This window comes from Sander lucioperca, chromosome 5, assembly GCF_008315115.2.
Source record: "Sander lucioperca isolate FBNREF2018 chromosome 5, SLUC_FBN_1.2, whole genome shotgun sequence".
In the NCBI taxonomy this organism is placed as follows: domain Eukaryota; kingdom Metazoa; phylum Chordata; class Actinopteri; order Perciformes; family Percidae; genus Sander; species Sander lucioperca.
The window spans coordinates 23,313,514-23,331,699 of record NC_050177.1 but is presented as its reverse complement, the minus strand read 5'-3'; the positions used below and the strand labels follow the sequence as shown (position 1 = coordinate 23,331,699).

The following is an 18,186-nucleotide window of genomic DNA, read 5'->3' as shown; positions in this document are numbered from 1 at the left end:
TTTAAGTTGTGAGTGTCCTTACTGTATATGCATTATCAATCGATCAAACCTCTGTAAACCACCTTTGGTATATGACAGGTGACTGACAAACTAAGAGCTAAGTCATCGTAGAGTAATGACAAAAGTGAAAATTAAATCGATCAAAGAATTGAAATATATACCAAAAAAGCCACAAAACCAGAAAGTAACTTATATTTCCTCAAATACTGCACAAAATACACTTTTTACTCCCAATACATTTTTGGTTGTTTACTTTGCAGATAAATATTTTTTCTGACAAGTTAGTAATGTAAGATTAAAGACCAAACAACTCATCAGTATATAAAGTTAGTAAAATAGCTCCACAACCACAAGATACAAAGATACAATTAAAATGCTGTTTTTATGTTAAAGTTAAAGTTATCCAATAATATAAGATATGAAAAAAATATTGCACTCGGAAAAGGGTTACTTAAATACATTGTGCTGATTATACTTTTGAGACTGTGCTTAAGATAGGAATAAACAACCTATATAGAGGGCTTGTTGATACTTTAGGTATAATTTTGAATGCTTTTACTTGTACCAGAGTATTTTTTGCATTGAGGTATTGGTAATTTTACTTAAAATAAGAGTCTCAGTACTTCTGTTACTGCACAACACTTTCTAAGCGAAAGCATGGCAAAAAGTTACATTTTAAAGGAATAGTTTGACATTGAAATGCTTGTATTCGTCCATCCATCTGTACTTGAAGAATAATATACAGTAGATGTTTGTAGAAGCGAACCTGCTCGGCCTTTCTTCCCAGTTGACTATGTTCAAATAAAATACGCAGCCTGGCCGAGTTATTAAAAATTTCAGACATGCACAACTACGCACCATGACAACTTGCGGAGCCTTAGCGCTGGACCCATATATGTATTATAATAATAATGCTAGCCTGGCACATACACCAAAAAAGTTTCTAAGCTTCCTCCCGCTGGCCCAGCCTGCGAGTTCCCGCTCGGCCCCTTTTGCAGTTTCAGGTGTCCTGTCAACAGTTTTACAGACATCACTTTTACAATGATGGCCTACGGGTAAAATCCTTTTTGGGTGCAGGGGTATTTTTGTTGCACTACCACCTGACAACTAGAACAAACATTGTCTGCAAGGCTGAGCACACTTCCTGGGGGCCTGGCTGGACCAAACACTGGAAACGAAAGACGTGTCAACATCTTTTTCTATAGCTCGCGCCAGGAAGTCCACGGCGACCATAAAGCTACTTTCAGGCTCCATAGATGGAATTGTGGTCACCACTACATATTTTCTTGTCTTTGTTTTGGTAGTGGTGGCTTTTAGTGTGGCTTCATCATCTGCTTTATACTGTATTCACTTGGCAGTCCTTTTCACAAACATGTCCGTGCTTTGCTAGCAGCCCAGCAGAACCATGCATTATTTATTTTATATTTAGTGTCACCACGTCCACACTGTTAAGACTCTGCCCTCTTTGGCTACAACTGCCTTGAAGGTCCAATGTGTAGGAATTTCTCCCATCTAGCGTTGAGATCATATATCAATCAACTCTCTCTCACCACGCAGTTCAAAGTAGGTATTACAGCTACGGTAGCCTTCACACTTCACAAAGCCGGTCTCTTGCTGTTTTCAATATCTTTTTTCTTTTTCTGGGCAAAGAAGAAGAAGACTCCTTTTCCTGAAATTTGGATTTTGAATACGTGTGGTCCTTCATGTTTCCTTCTTCAAACTTGCCGGGGCCGGGAAGCTACGATACCCATTAGCAGCATTAGCAGCAGCTGTGAGTTTATCATGTGACAGAGAAAACGTGAAAGGTGGAGCAGTATGTCCTGTATGTCCCTTACCGGCTAACGTATTTCTAGATGGCGCATGAATATGGAGCATCTACCCCAGTTCATGCGAATGCAAATGTAACATTTCAAGCCAAAAGGAATACTTGGAATTGATGGTGGTGGTAAATATTCATGAAAAACGATAAGTTTGTGAACGGGCAACACAGATTTTGATAATGAACAACTAAACACGTTACACACTGGACCTTTAAAACACATAAAAGCCCATTATTTAAAATTAAAACCTTTTTATTTAGGAGTGAACATGTGCTCTGTAGTAACGGACCTTTCCAACCAGACGGTTTGTCCTTCCTCTGGGCTGCAGACTACACATCTGTTTCAAACGTGAGTGGTATTAAATTGTACTTCAAGATATAAAGCCCAGAGAGAGGTGCACATTGATGGTACTGATACTTTTCTATTTATTCCCCTTTTGTACACAAATGCCAACAGTGTCACACGCAAAAGCTGTTATTTGACTCAGATTGATAATGGCGTGTGTGTGTGTGTGTGTGTGTGTGTGTGTGTGTTGGAGGGTTTGGTGATAATTTAGCTGTAAATGAATAACAGCAATAAGAGATGGTGCAGATGATCAGTAATTTTCCTCCTCTGAAGAAAGTGATGATAAGGTTCCACAGAGTTAAGTAGGTTAACACACACAACCCTTCACAGGCAGGCTTGCCTGTGCTTTACTGCACACACATTATTACTGGCTGATCACCAACTACCTTTTTCCAGCTGACTTTCCGCATGTGTGTCCAAAGACAAAGTGATAAAGAGTAAGCCAGCAAGGTGAAAAGGATGCCAGTTGTACATCTGTAAAATCTATAAGTACCTTGTCTGTGAAATGTTAACAATTCATTGTCAGTAAAATGCATTAGCTTGCAGACAGTAGGAAACACCCGGAAAAGGCTGAAGGTTTCCAGACTCCCTCTCCAAACTCCACGTCCGCCTGCAACTTCAGGAAATAACCACTTCAGGTTATTTAATTAGCTGGAAAAAGAATTGCTTGTTGGTTGTGATTACACCGAGTTTTAAGAGACAGACTCGGCTCCGTGTGAAGTGTTTGCCCTCCAAAATCAAGTGTTGCATGTAACTTCGGCAATAGACTGAACTGTGTTTTACCTTCCGGAGATACAATCATCGTCACTCAGAGAGCAAGACTGGAAGTAATAAGAGCTTAACTTTCTTAGATCATGCAGACAAAACCTCTCTCCTCTATCTGTGCGGCTGATTAACACTTGGATAAAAATTTCTTAAAACCCTTTGAAGGACTTTCAAATAGAGGTTTGGGTGAAATGTGCGTGTAATAAATAACTTTAAAGGATTAGACATCTGAATTTGATCCTGCACAGACAAAAGGTAGCCCCTGAATGTTGCTTAATATGCTCCTTTCTCTGCTCTTACATAAATGCTTCAGGTGTCTAACTCCTGAATTGAAGGTGTATTTAAGAGCTTCTGCCACTTACCATGCAAGGAAAGATGTCTGTGGCTTTAAATGCAGCATTTTAAGGGAAGTGTGTGTGGATGAAAAGGCAATTTAGGCTTTTAAAAGAGATGTTTGTGTGGTGTAGGCCCTCCTGATGATTGACTCTGCTCTAGTGTGTGTGGTAGAGAGAGAAAGAGGATGAGACATCAGTTTTCTTTGTTGTAAAACCCACTTTCACAGGCTACAAAATGTCTCACTACGGCTGGCAGTTTCATACCAGACGATTCAAAAAGCCGTTGCAAACCACACAAAATCTAAATGTGTTGGCAGCAATAGCTTTTTTGTCAGGTCATTTCATTCACTGTCATCCTCCTGTGGTCTTGATGACTCAACACTAAAGTTGATCAACTTTAACAGGAAATAAAAAAGTAAACTTCACATAGACCAGCAATGCTGAGCCCCGTGCAAAACGTCTTTAACTTTCTCACCCACATTTATTTTCACAGTTTTCCTCACAGCGTGACAAACTGCACTTTGCAAATAAGTCTGACTGGGGGAAAATAAACACATACAGCCTCAAAGTGAATTAGAGGAGCATTATGCCATCAAAACAATACCCAGAAGTGAGTGATTTCCCAAACTGCAGGGCATGAGCAGCAGTAGCAAGCTGTCTCACAGGCAGTCTCTAAGCGCCCCTGCAGGGATGGTATGAATGATGCATTACCACTTCCCAAGGAGCTGGCTATATGGGGTGGCTGAGTAACTGAACAGACACACATGCATGGCTACTCAGAGAAAACGTGTGTGTGTGTGTGTGTGTGTGTGTGTGTGTGTGTGTGTGTGTGTGTGTGTGTGTGTGTGTGTGTGTGTGTGTGTGTGTGTGTGTGTGTGTGTGTGTGTGTGTGTGTGTGTGTGTGTACGCGCGCACAGTAGTGTCAGCTGTAGAAGGTGTACACCTCCAACCATAAACCACAGAACACACATTCACACACCCTTTAAATACCCTTATGCTATACAGTCAGTTGATCCAACTCTATTTCACTCAATGACACCATCATGGGATGCTCAGGGCTGTTGCTTTTGGGTTTTGTCCTAAATGTTGCTCACTGCTTGGAAATTTTGGGTAAGTCTGCAGGGTTATAATCCGTCTGTGACTGTCAGCTGTTTATGGGCTTACTTTGCTGGCCCTTGAGGTCTTGTTTAACCTGTGGCATTTACACTAAACAGTGCTGCTATGGTTTTCCTAAGTGATTAGTCCAATTATAAATGTACACAGGCAATAAAGCCACATGCTGGATGCATCTTGAAGGCACTAAATTATTTCTGCAATATATTGCTGATGGCATGTTGGTGTTGTCACTCCAGTAGTCAGTTCATTATTAATGACCAGTGGTGTCACCTAAAACCACATTAGTTTCGTTACAGCCTTTAAAAGTTAATATATGAGGGTCGTTAAGGTTTTTCTTTGTGTAAGGGGAAACCCCTCTGCAGCCTACACTTATTTAGATTTTCTACAGTATGGTTTTTAGGTGAAGTCTTTGTCACTGGGACTTCCAGCTGGAGATGAAAGTTTCTAAGCGAAACATGCGAAAAAGGTATGTTTTTCAAAAGTCAAAAGTCTTATTTGTTTACCACATCCCCAGTCTGCGAAGGAACGGTTGCTGTTTGGTGAGAAAAAGAAGACCCTGGGGCTCAGGAAATACGATGCAGTGCATGAATAACTGATTTTTTTCTTTCAGTTATTACTTAGTTTGTGTCCTTAAGGTGTGCCTTTTCCATGCTTGGCTGACATTTATTTTGGCAATAACTTGCAAGGGCAAATGAATTATAAACCCACGAGGCATAATTGAACTGATCCAGCACAGTTATTTCTCTCCCTGTGTCCTTTCCTCTTAAAAGGCTTTGGAGGCTTCTCCACATTGTTTCCATTTGCTGTGATGTATAGGAAGACCAACAGCGTTTCAGCTTTTATAGTGTTTGATGCAAACAGTTCAGTTTAGACTGCAGCAGCTGGCTGTATGCTCTGTGGTCTGCAAGGAAGCAGTGCAGCAGCATCATTTTAATCATCATGTACAGTATCTAAAGCTGAATAGAGGTTCTTGGCTTCAGCTGGCTGATGGGGCAAACTGTGTCCTCAAGTGCACTTTAATAAAGTTAGCAGAGGAAGCAAGATGAAAGGGACTTTGTATGCATTGGAGTCTGCACAGTGTCCTTTCTGCAAGTGTTAAAACATGTCAGCTTCTATTAAATGTCCTTTCCTCTGAAAACAAACCGTGGTTGGTTTCTCAACAGTTTGGAGGGAAGCGGTCGTCGGTGTCTGGGTATGGATCCGGGCGTAACTTTTGGACTGGTTTCATTTCATTAACATAATGGAGTCCTCTATTTCCTATACACTAAGGTGACAAGGTTGCATTAGTCAGGTGCCACTGTGTGCACAAAGACCAATTCCTGTCTTCAGCCATTTGATTGTCTGAGGGCTCTGTATATAACTTTCATGTCAGTTTTTGGGTTACATGTTTGTGAGCCATGCTAGTGGTTGGTTTGTTGTTGGGTTGGTCCACCACTTTAGTCCGGACTGAATGTCTCAACAACTATTTAATTGATTGCTATGTAATTGTAGACAGACATCCATGGTCCCCAGAGGATGACGCTAACTGACTTAGCTGATCCCTCGACTTTTCCTCCAGCGTTTCCATGGTGTTGACATTTTTGGTCCTGAGTGAAAGAAACAGCTATAGGATGGACTGCCATGACATTTAGTTCAGATATTCATGTTCCCCTCAGGATGTGTTTTAATAACTTTAGTTAACGCCCTGACCTTTCATCTAGCGTTACCATCAGGTCAAAATTGAAATCTTTCCAATATAGTACTTTAGTTTATATGGAAAATGACAAATGCAAACAGGAGAGAGGGAAATGAAGAAAACAAAATGATACCTTCATATTTTAATAATTTATGTACTCTATTTAACCTTCATATATGTTTTAATTGCACATTTCAATCTAAACATTTGCATTTAAGCTTATGCATTTACTTTTTAAGGTTTTCTATTTTAGGATTTTTCATTTTCACAATGCCATTTTACAATATCAACTTGTAATTTCAATATCCAGTTTCCGATTTATTTATTTTACTGTGGCCTGATAATCCTTTAGTACTAAAACAATAAAAAATTATTTTCCATTTTTTTTCTCTCGCCAATTTATTTTCTGTCAGCTGCAGTCACCTTCTGCTTAGGGCTGTTCAGGTGAATTTATGACCTTTCATTGTTATTGAAAGTTGTGTTTTTCTTTGTCTCAGGTCCAGATAGAGACCCAAATCTTGAGATCCCATACAACCTCACAGCAGTCCTGGGAGAGGATGCCTACCTGAGCTGCAGATATCTGGGAGAGAAAGAGATTGAGCGCGCCCAGTGGAAACGTCAGATTAAATCCAAGCGACTGCGACTGGCAGGATTTTCTAATGGCGAACCATTTAGCCGCGATGACTTCTCAAACCCAGCCTCTCTTACCAACCTCACAGTTAAGATGAAGGTCTCCAGTGTGGAAGTAGAGGGACAATACATCTGCGAATTTGAAACAGAGGAAGAGGGTTTTTCTGAAAGCCTGTTCCTCACTGTAGTAGGTAAGCCAAGCCAATAATGTGTGTCTTACTCTTTTATTCATTCACCATTGCCTGATGAGGTTGCCATAATTTAAAGTTTTCTAACTCTATAACTGCTGCACCACCAGTTTGATGCCTACATCCTTTAACGAGGATGACATGTTTTCTTAATTCCTTCACAGCTCGGCCTGATGTGCAGATTCTGGTGAATGCAGAGACCATAAACGGCTCTCACTACCAGTCGGTGTCATGCTCTGCGGTCGGTGGCAGGCCTGTGCCTCAGATCAGCTGGTTGGTCGACGGCCGCCCTCCCTCAGATTACCCTTATACTGTGAACGTGAGTGAAACCACTCACTCAAACGGCACCTCTACCCTGAGCAGCATCCTGCGCTTCCCCACCCATCTGCAGGAAGAGGACAGCGTGATCTGCTTGGTCCAACACCCGACCCTCCCAAACCCCAAACTCACCACAGCCAGGGTGGAAACCTACAGTAAGCCCACACTCGCAGCTGAGCGTGTCAGTGTCATGTTAGTGTTTGTCCATCTAAGTAAGTCCCGCCCTACAAAGCAGCTTGATTGGTTGGGGTTAGGCATTGACCTCGAGTGGTTAAGATTAGGATAGCTGATTGGTCAGGGGATAGCAGCTGAACAAATCGGGTTACGTTACCTTGCGTAAGCTTGGACGCCTGGCCAATAGTAGTGTGTGAATGCTATTGAAGGGCGGGTCTTGCCTATAAGTTGCGTGGGTTCCATAATAACGCTGAGGTGACTTATTGTGTTGCGTCACCAGTCAGAGTTATGTAATCGTGCATCATGACTCAGCATCTCACTACACAATAACTTTCTCCTGCTGATTTTTCATGCTAGCTGTTCCTTCCCACTCTGTTCCACATACACAGTGACAGACCATAAATCACATTGCACAATGCAATGCATTCATGTGGGAATGCACTCTTTTTACTGCTGTCAAGCAAATGGAACACCATAATGCAGCAGCAATCAATAACTACCACTACTATCATACCACAGTGCAGCGTGCGATTTGCTAACTGCATTTCTACAGATAATTGTTTTTTAGACCAAAACCATTCACTCACATGTTCATACCATGAAGTATTAATGATAGGTGTAGAGGATCAATGTGTCTTAAGTGAGAAGGAACTCGAAATCCAGCACACTCACCTTTCAAAACTTTTTGTTCCATAGACTTTAATCAGGTACCCTGACAATGTTAAACCTGCTATAATCTATATATTTTTTTATATAACCAGTGGATCAAATGAAAAAAGGGGTCAGTCGTAGTGTTGAGTCCACAGAGAATTATGACCTGACTCTGCAGTTTCTCTCAGCTCTGCGGAGCATCTTTTCAGGTCATTGTTTTGGTTTTCAGGTCCGTCCACACCATTCTGTTGTGGTTCACTTATACAAGCATTGTTTTCTGTGACAGCAGGCAGCTGTTTTCAGAGAAAGAGCTCTGATTAATTCACTGTCTGCTACCTGCTCAGCACCAACCATCAGACAGACACAGTTAGCGACTAGCTAGTGAACATAGTGGAGCATTTAGCAGCTAAAAGGCCAGATATTACCTCAGAAGTTGGTGTCAAAAACAGAGCTTAAAGAGAGAGAATGTTGAACTTACATTCACCAGGTGGCCAGAAGCGCGTCTCCAAATGAATGTTGCCCTGTATATGCTGAAGGTTATATGTCATTGTTGTATTAGTCTCACTGACCGGATGTACATTGCTGCTACATAAAGCCAGACATCCCGTGCGTCTCTCACGATCGGAGGTCCCTCCCCTTATGCTATCTCCGCTATCTACTTTGCAAGGACACAGCAAGGGGGTAAGCCTCTCTCCACAAGCCGTACCTCCTATGGCGCCATTTTGATGCTACCTAGCTCTCACCTCCCGTTAGCATTCCATTGACTGCCTAAAAATAAGCTAACCATTGTGTCATAACCACGCGACTTACTGTCTCATAGTAGAGGAATTACCGTATAGTACAGGAGAAGTTCGCAGGCAGTTTGGACTTACATTAGCTGTTTAAGTTTAATTACTAATGTTAACTAGCATTTTAGTTAGCAATAATTAGCCTGTGCCTATGTTATCTTCTTACATATACCTACGCTCTCTGTCTCTGCTAGATTGGGAATGATTGACAGACAGGTTGCTCACGTCACATCTACGTCGTCTCTCTCAGTTGGAGGCTGCTCAGTAACACTCAGCCATCACCGGAAAAGTGCTTCTAATATCCTTCACTGGTCTCCGTCCAGAGACACGGGATCTGTTGGTCCATTTCTTTTACTGTCTATGCTTTATGCTCTATCATAGACAGTATATAGAATGGACCACCAGATCCCGTGTCTCTGGACGGAGACCAGTGAAGGATATTAGAAGCACTTTTCCGGTGAGCGCTGAGCGTTACTGAGCAGCCTCCAACTGAGAGAGACGACGTAAATGTGACGTGAGCAACCTGTCTGAAAGTTGGAAGTCTTCTGGTAGCTGTGCCAAGAGAAATCTCAATCATTCCCAATCTAGCAGAGACAGAGAGCGTAGGTATATGTAAGGAGATAACATGGACACAGGCTAATTATTGCCAACTAAAATGCTAGTTAACATTAGTAATTAAACGTAAACAGCTAATGTAAGTCCAAACTGCCTGCGAGCTTCTCCTGTACTATACAGTAATTCCTCTACTATGAGACAGTAAGTCTCGTGGTTATGACACAATCGGTAGCCTATTTTTACAAAAACGTCTGCTACGGAGCCATAACGTGAGATACAAGGTAATGGAGCCTTTTATACATTGTCGTGTTTCTTTAGAAATAAACAATGGACAAATAGAGTCTTTAAACGCTTCAGATGTAAAGTTATTGTCAAAGTGACGCCAAAATGAATGGGAGTCAATGGAATGCTAACGGGGGGCGATCGCTTTGTAGCATCAAAATGGCACTATAGGAGGTTCGAGCTATGAAGCGAAGCTTACCCCCTTGTGCTCTATGCAAGGACACAGTCAGGGCATCCGGGTTTTAGCTCCGCCCAGGAGGTTGTGATTGGTTAAAAGGACAAACAAGCCAGAGTTCTTTTCACTATTCCAGAATAGAGTGGCGGTGTAGCCAGACAAACTTCAGCGCTGACAGCTGTAGAGATAGTTCTGGCAATGCGAGGTTAATGTTGTATTTACTTGTGTCTGCTGCCACCAAGTGGCCAAAACAATCATATAATCCAGATTCAAAATGAGCATTTTTTTTACATGCACATAGTACAACCCAAGCTTAGAAACAGCTGGTAACAAAGATAGAAAAAAAAGTGGTGTACTGGTGCCGGAGTGCACTGGAACGTTGCGCCGCCATTTTTTTGTGAGGAAATAGAATATTCGTAGTTTGCATAATCCGGTAGAAATTCATGTTTTTTTTAAAGCCTTGAAGACCCAATAATCACTTAAGCATATGCGATGCAAGCTAGACAATAAAAACAAATGGAATAGTCAAAGTTGCACAATTTTTCTCAGTCTATAGCTAGTTACCTAACTAGTAAAGATGACAAGGCAGCAAAACATTCTTTCATTTTATAGTTACAGTTGACTTATGTATGTAAACTTGCTACCTTAGGAACATTGCTTACATAACCTTCGAAACGAGACACAACTTAACCATACACTCGTCATAGGTGGTGTGCTCTGGTTCTTAAACAAATGGCACAACACCACTGTCAAAAAACCCTCACAAGTTTGGTTTGTTGTCCCCTCAACTGACCCAGTAATGTTCAAGTTCACACCCAATGTGTAGGCTCTGGTTCCCATGTTACATGCGCTGCCTATGGCACACATGAGACAAAATGGTGGCCCAAACCAACCAAGTTAATGCGTTTGTATGTTGCAGCATAATGACACTAAACCTTTTAAATGCTCTCCTACTGTACTGTCAGATTCAATTTTTTTTTTTAAACCTTTACTTATCCAGCTAAGTCGATTGAGAACAATTTCTCATTTGCAACGATGACCTGTCACATTCACACAGTTCCACATTCATACTTGGAAGCTGCTCAGTACAACCACCCAGCCCCACCCAGATGTTATCCTGCCAGTCTGGGGATTGAACCAGCAACCTCCTGGTCTCAAGCTCGCTTCTCTAACCTCTAGGTCACCACTGCCCCAAGTGGTCACGGGCTACTTATTGGCTGCCCTACATTTGAAGCGGTTTACACGCGTTAAAGCTTTAGTGCGTAACTTTTTGATATTAATAAACGTCCATTACATTCAAGCCATTGCCAAATTAGTTGCTACAAAGCTAATTAAGACTATCAGCTCCACACAACTCTCTCTGGATTTCTCAGTATGGCTATGTTCAGAAGACTTTCCCGTGCAGAAACTTGAGTTAAGATAAATTACCTCTTCTGAAGAGTCCATCATGTGTATTTAATCCTCCGTGTCCTCCTTGGCTACTAGCAACTTCGTAGAGGAGGGGTGGGGGCGAGTGTGCGATCACGGAAGGCTTGTATCATGTGGACAGGCCGACAGTGTTGTTGTCATTACTTAGAATTCCTCATGGGGGCGTCAGAAACTATGCACTATAGCTTTAAGGTCTGTTTTTTAGGCACTTTAAGCAGCGCAGAGCGTCCAGATCCCTGCACGGATACAGTACAGACTGTGCATTTGCCAGACTGTACGATAACGATCCCATTAGCACGAGCCAGGCCAGCCAGCTCTTTTGTCCGTGATACATTCACACTCCACTGAAGTACTGCAGCTTAGGTAATTTTCAAACTGCAGTGGTTTTAAATCCACACAGAACTGTAGGTGTTAACAGATGACAATTTTTAAAGCCAAAGTGCTTTAACTCACTTTAAGCGTACGTACACTTCCCCAACACCCAAGCTCACTTCTCATACTCATTAGGGATGGCTGGCAGTTGTTCGACACCACAACTTTAATGTATTTGATAATAGACTCTAATCTCTGCTGGTCCCTGCATTAAAACCTGCGGTTCTCTCAGCTTTGGTTGGACAGCAGCTGGGCCAGACATCTGCTCTCAGCTGCAGCCCAGCCAACAGATGGGACAGGTGATAAGCCCAAGTCAGCACTCTCCAAACCCCAAGCAGAAGCCCCTCATGGCTTGTGTTTAGCTAACATTCAGCTCATCCGGCCCTGGCTTCCTATTCAAGAAAAACACTCTGAGCCTCAACTCTATATCTGACTTTTTAATTTGCTTGGAAATAAACATTAGACCTTGTGAAAGAATAACTCTTCTCACCTTTCTTCCTGCTCTTTAGCAAGGCCAAATGTGACAATGAAAGCAGAGATGGTACAACGAGGAGGAAGTGAGTTCTGGGTGGTCTCTTGCATTTCATCTGGAGGGAGACCTGACACTGACATTTCCTTGGCTTTGAACACCGACGAAGAGCCGCAGAGAGAGTACAGCACAGACACAGACACGCAAACAAGCTCATTCCTCCTCCCTGCAACAGTGTACGAGGGGCGCAATGTCACCTGTGTGTTTGGCCACCCCAAATTTACACACAAAGTGTCCCGAGTCATAAAACTGCCATCTTTTTGTGAGTATTATCAGTGTTTCACCTTTGAAAACTGCTGATGCTCATGAGGTAGAAGTTACAGAAAACACAGATGTGCTTTCTATTTTTTTTAGATTTGTCCGGAGAGCTGGGAAGCAACAGGGATGACTTCCAAGACCCTGAGTCTTTAGAGCTGCAGGAAGGACAGAGTGACACGGTCATCAGCCTGCAGGTCACAGGGAATGTGCCACATTACAACGTTACCTGCAAAAAGTGAGAAATATTTGGTCATGTAAAATCTTGCAAATTCTATCCCGTATTGCATTTTCTCCTTGTGTGTGTGTCTTGTTTTCTTTTATTCTTGGGAGAAAAAAAAATAAAATAAAGGGAAATAAGAGGAGAAACATATTGATGGAAACAGTTAACATCAGTATTTTCTTCTCACGTACATGTAGACTGAAACAACTACGTACCCTGTGGAGGATGCGGTGACACGTTTGGTGGCACCAGACCACAAGTGATAGACAGCAGGAACCAGATTGAGACATGTTTCCTGATTGAAATAACAGTCATATTTTAATATTGGTAAAACATTAAAAATGAAGCATGAATTCCTCTTTGTAATCTTGCTTGTGTTTCCCTCTAGAGATGATGGGCCCTTGCCTAAAGGCGTGGAGCTGGTTGGCAGCAGCAGCCTCACAGTTCAGGGTCCTGTGGAGCATCAGCATGCCGGCCTGTATGAATGCGTCTTCTCCTATCACCAACTGAATGCAACACTTAAGTTTAACGTCACGGTTAAACCTCACGTTACACAGCCTGGTAGGTGAAACTCTTTGCATACTATTTCTTAAAAGACTTTCATGACTACATTTTGAATTTTCTGCATTGTCTGACTGAAATATTGATGTGGAACCTTCTCTCCTCTCAGTTCCTCCCACAGTACGAGTTGATTTGCAGACTGAAGATGGATACAGGGTGATTGAGTGCTCAGCAGCTGATGCTGTTCCCGCAGCCAACATGTCCTGGCTTCTACCAGAGGGTGTGTCTGGAGTGTCTTGGTTCAATTTCACTTCTCATAATGGAAGCCACTCTGTCAAAGGAGTTTTACTCCTCCCTGCCTGCACGCCTTTGGAGCTCACTGCAGAGTGTGTGATAAATCACCCTGCGTTTGAGGAGCCAGTGAACAGAAGCATAACCCTCCCTCTTTGCGGTATGTTCGACAAATCAAGCGGTGGAAAATTTTGTCTGAGTAGTGGACATATTTGGCCGTATAAGCCCCATAGATTTCTATCTTCGTCTCAAAAGAAACCCCTCACTTCCTTTGGTTTAACTTCTCTTTCTAGCTCGCCCACACATCGCCATCAACTCCAGCACTGAGTGGAAGGATGGTGACGAGTACACAAAGGTGGACTGCTCTGTGGACAGCGTTGCCCCTGCAGCAACCATAACCTGGCATGCTGGAAACGGTGATAGCATCAGTTCTGTTCATGTATCTCTGTCTGAGATGGAAGTCCAGGCTGATGGTTTGGTATCGGCCCGGAGCTCTGCGCACTTCTTGTCTTCTTTGTATTCTGGTCAGAATGTGACCTGCAGGGTGGAGCATCCAAGCCTGGAGGCACCCGCAAAAAGAACAATACACATTGTTGTGCACAGTACGTTATTTCTTTCTTTGAGATCTTTCTCTCTGTGACTCATGCAAACTCACACAGCTGCTCATCTCCTTTCCTGTTACCCCTTGTTTTCTTTTTCAGAAGCCCCTGTGCTGAATGTGTCTGTGGTGAGACAGGAGGACTCTCACCTCTGGCTGGCAGTGTGTGACTGCAGAGGGGAGGGTGTCGGGAACAACCTCGCCTGGGTCCTTCCTGAAAATGCCAAAGGCCAAACATCCCTGCACTCGACGTATGAAGGGCGTGTCATTAAAGCCAGGCTGACTTATCAGTTTCCTCTGGCCTATCATGAGGGGCAGGACCTGACCTGTGTGTATCATTTTGGAAATGGAGCCACAGAGAAAAAGACCATTCACATCCCCAGATATTGTGAGTTTAGCAGAAACAATACTCATGCACAACACCTGCACACTTCACTTACTCCAAATGTAGTAATTCACATAAATGCATTCAGTGATCCAAAGGTACAAGGTTCATCTTCAAGATTTAACTGACTTTTCTGCAGATATCTCCGCTGTGAGAGTCTTAAACCACACGACTCCTCTGCAAAGCCGCTACAGTGGTGAAACCATCGCACACAGACTGTCTCTCCAGGAAAATCATCACAACCAGAGAGTACTGCTCCGAGTCGAAGGCAACGTGCCAGAGTACATCATCAACTGTAGAAGGTGGTGTAGCCACTATTATCTAGCACCTAGTCATTGAGAGGAAGCACCTGTATGCACAGTGTGCTGCACAAAATTCAATGTTCCCCCCCATTTAAAGGAGCTAACACACTCAGCCAGAAAATATAAACTGGATTGTTTCCACGACATGGATCTAGCATCCAGTATCATTTTGACATTAAAGTATAAGTTTGGAGATATTCTATATTTGTTTTTTTTTTATTGTCAACAAATCCCATGAAAGGACCAAAACCAACAATTTGGTGTAGCCAAAGCCTGATACAGTTTATTTCTCTGTACCACAGTTCTTTGTTGTCCAAAAACTATTAAAATGTGGGCGCTGTAGTTTATTTTGAGTCAGTTCCACACACACGTCCTGCTGTGAATACTCACTAAGGCACCAAATGTGTATTAATCCCCAGCTGAAAATAGTCCCCGCCTGTTAACATATTTGAGACATACAACATTATATAACATTTGCTAAAAACTACAGTGCCCAACTGATTTAGGAAAGTAGGCCTACTGAGCCTTTTTAAAACACAAACTTTAGTTTTTTACACATTTTGGTGATGCAATTTTTAACATGTATGTCTTAAGTAATGGGGTGCAGACAGAGTAGGGAAGTCAGAAACGACTGAGAGATAAACACATTGTTGGCTTTTCGTCTTTTCAAGTGATTTGTCCACAATAAGACAAATCTAAAATAATCCTTTAAAGACAAACTCAGTTAAGTCATCTGTGTTTCAGGAGTGATGGCTCATTTGTCCAAATGGACGGGGTTGCAATGGTCTTCCAGCCAGCGCTCACAGAGCAGGAAGAAGGCCTGTACACCTGCCAGGCGTCCTTCTATCACCACACAGCCACAGTCAACATTCAAGTGGAGGTGGCGAGCAAGGACAAGCACTTTGGTGAGTACTTACCATGTTGTATTTTCCATCTACAATCAGAGTGACTTGTTTACTCCAGACATTCTGAGCATATCAACATGCTGAGGTATGTTTTTTTCCTCGCCACGGCAGCACTAAGTGCAATTGTCTCTGTAAATTATAGAGTGGGGTCTAGACCTAATCCATCTGTAAAGTGTCCTGAGATAACTTACAGTATTACTCATACTCCAGTTACAATTTTCATAACTTATTATATTTTGTGCACTCTTTTGTATAGTATCTACGTGTTTTTTTTTGTCTTATTTTATTTACCTTGTATAATCTTTTTCTATTTTAGTCGGTGTGCTTTTCTTTGCCCTTGACTCTTTTTACTTGACTCAAAGAGCATGCACAAGAAATCCTCTGTGCCTGGACTGTTTGGTGTATGCACAAATGGCAAATAAAAATCTTGAATAATTTGACACTATAAATACAATTGAATTCAATTATATTCAGTTTCAATATGAGGTTTGCTGAGACTTTGTGGCTTTGACAACTGTGTGTATGTTTGTGTTTCAGTACTTGCGGCCATGATCTGTGCGTTTTCGGCCTTGGCCATCCTCGTCATCCTCGCCGTCACCCTCTGGGTGTGCTGGTGAGTTAAATGCCTCCACAGGTGACAGGTTGCAGCTCGGCAGGTGATGTGTTGACAGGCAAATGAGGGCAACGCTGCCGGTGGCATACGATACGAGACAAACAGGATGCGCGGATCGTTAACTCAACTCACCAAAACCCCAGCATCACTGTTATTCACAAACAGGAAGCAATGTGGTTGAAACAGACAGGTGTCTTTGCACCACAGATCTGCTTGTAGACAGGTAGAAAATGTTCCCTATGTCTGTGAGATAAACAGATTTATTTTCCAGTGTCCTGCTCTGGCTTTTAGCAGTGTTACTTCGGCACCTATCTGCAGTAGACTGCTGTTTGTTGGACCTTTTATCATCAATGCCACATTGCAAAAGCAAAGGTAGAAGGTTAAAAAAAAGTCCACATCTTCGGAAGTTATTAATATAATGAAATTCAAGCTGCCATTCATCAATGAGAAAAATCCACAAATCCATCTCTTAATCTTATTGCTGTTGGGGGGGAAATCAGTGAGTCACTCGTCTTTTACGACTGATGTGGGATATCTCTCACGATCCTAAAACTGTTTATGGTTTCAGCCTGCAGAAGTTTCCACATTCTAACATTCACAGCCACTTCTAACATCTCTCATGAATGTTTGTCAGGATCAGATCAGGCCTTGCTGTGAATAAAGCTGCCCTGCAATGCATAACAGCAGTTCAGAAGCTATTTCAACAGGCCTGGCTCCCTGGTCAGAACATTTGGTCAAGGTGCCATTGGTTGACAGAGCCTCGGTCCCATTATCCCTTGCTCCAGTGGGAGGGTCCTGTCAGGCTAATTTGGGAAGGTCAGTCGCACAGTGTACAACAGGCGTAAACAAGAAAACATGACTCCACGGGAGAAAAACTATTTTGGGACCAACGTCAACCCCTCACCCTCCCCTTCCAGTACTGGGCACACTTTGACGGCTGCAGGTCTTCATTAAGTTGATGTCACTGAGGTCATAATGTACAAAGTGAGCTGCTGCTTCTGACATCAAAGATCCATATTGAGACCTCATGTCACCACTCATCTCCATTGTTGTTCCTGTAGCATAATGCATTCACACCTGCAACTTGCCCATTTGAACACAGCTCAGTGTGTCAGATTAAGTCACAGTGCCACCTAGTGGTGGTGTTCAGCCCTACAAGTTCCTCAAACAAATAGCAACTCAAAACAGGATTATTGACATGATTCATACAATCCTTTTGTTTTGTTTCACAGCAAAGTAAATGGCAGGACACAATATAAGGTAGGACAAAATTCAGTTAACATGCAAGTTTGTTTACCTTTTAGAAATATGTTAATAAATCCTGTAAATTCATACTATTTTTATTATTATTATTATTATTATTATTAACACTCAACGTGTTTCCTATATATATAAAAAATTCAGAAGCAGGAGTCACTCTCGGCCTTGACATCTCTGATGCAAGAGCCCGGCTCTCCTGGGGTGAAGAAGCCAGCAGTGACGGAAAACGACAAAAAGGAATACGCTCAGCTGATCAGTTACTCTATAGTCATTGACGTCAAGAGCACAGTGTGAAGATGAAAAAGAGCTTTGGATTACACATTCTGCTTTACATTGTGCACAAACTAGATATGCTTACTGGAACTGCAGCATTGTTTATGATTTCAGTGTATTTTTATGAGTTCAGCATTAGAAGTGAAATAATCCTGTTAATGTGCTGAAATATGAAATATTTTTAAGGTGTTTAGTTTTGACTGATTGGCATTAACAATTTTAAAATGCATTAATTACTTTTGCACTTTTTCATCTTACTTGAATTTTGTACATTTTTTAATGCTCATAGTATTTTCCAGTATTTGTCAATAAAATCATCCAAATAACTTTTTTTGTTGAATTTGTTACCATATACTGAGCTACAACCAACACATCTCCAGATCCAGTATAGCAGAGCTGACTTTGACTTCAGCGTCACACCATCTGCCCTTGTG

General features: G+C 42.1%; 1 protein-coding gene across 2 annotated transcripts; it reads left to right on the top strand.

The window, feature by feature from the left end:
* The first annotated feature begins 4,227 nt into the window (after window positions 1–4,227).
* si:ch211-149e23.4 (synaptogenesis protein syg-2) lies at window positions 4,228–18,022 on the top strand. 2 transcript variants are annotated; one of them, XM_031297592.2, is made up of 14 exons: window positions 4,228–4,375; window positions 6,560–6,877; window positions 7,039–7,347; window positions 12,127–12,408; window positions 12,501–12,639; window positions 13,013–13,185; window positions 13,295–13,576; window positions 13,710–14,018; window positions 14,118–14,402; window positions 14,539–14,701; window positions 15,446–15,606; window positions 16,144–16,219; window positions 17,452–17,479; window positions 17,624–18,022. In XM_031297592.2, exons 1-14 carry the CDS (start codon window positions 4,309–4,311, stop codon window positions 17,771–17,773), a joined length of 2,742 nt encoding a protein of 913 aa, XP_031153452.1. In that variant the 5' UTR covers window positions 4,228–4,308; the 3' UTR covers window positions 17,774–18,022. The 2 variants fall into 2 exon arrangements, with proteins under 2 accessions (XP_031153452.1, XP_031153451.1); XM_031297591.2 differs by having other exon boundaries at window positions 4,240–4,375; window positions 6,554–6,877.
* Window positions 18,023–18,186: the final 164 nt, after the last annotated feature.

Bases quoted from the DNA above. Each gene is read 5' to 3' on its own strand.
- si:ch211-149e23.4 (XM_031297591.2), top strand. From the start codon at position 4,309: ATGGGATGCTCAGGGCTGTTGCTTTTGGGTTTTGTCCTAAATGTTGCT. The intron at 13,186-13,294 runs GTAGGTGAAACT...CTCTCCTCTCAG, and splicing joins ACCTCACGTTACACAGCCTG to TTCCTCCCACAGTACGAGTT. The intron at 14,702-15,445 runs GTGGTGTAGCCA...TCTGTGTTTCAG, and splicing joins TACATCATCAACTGTAGAAG to GAGTGATGGCTCATTTGTCC.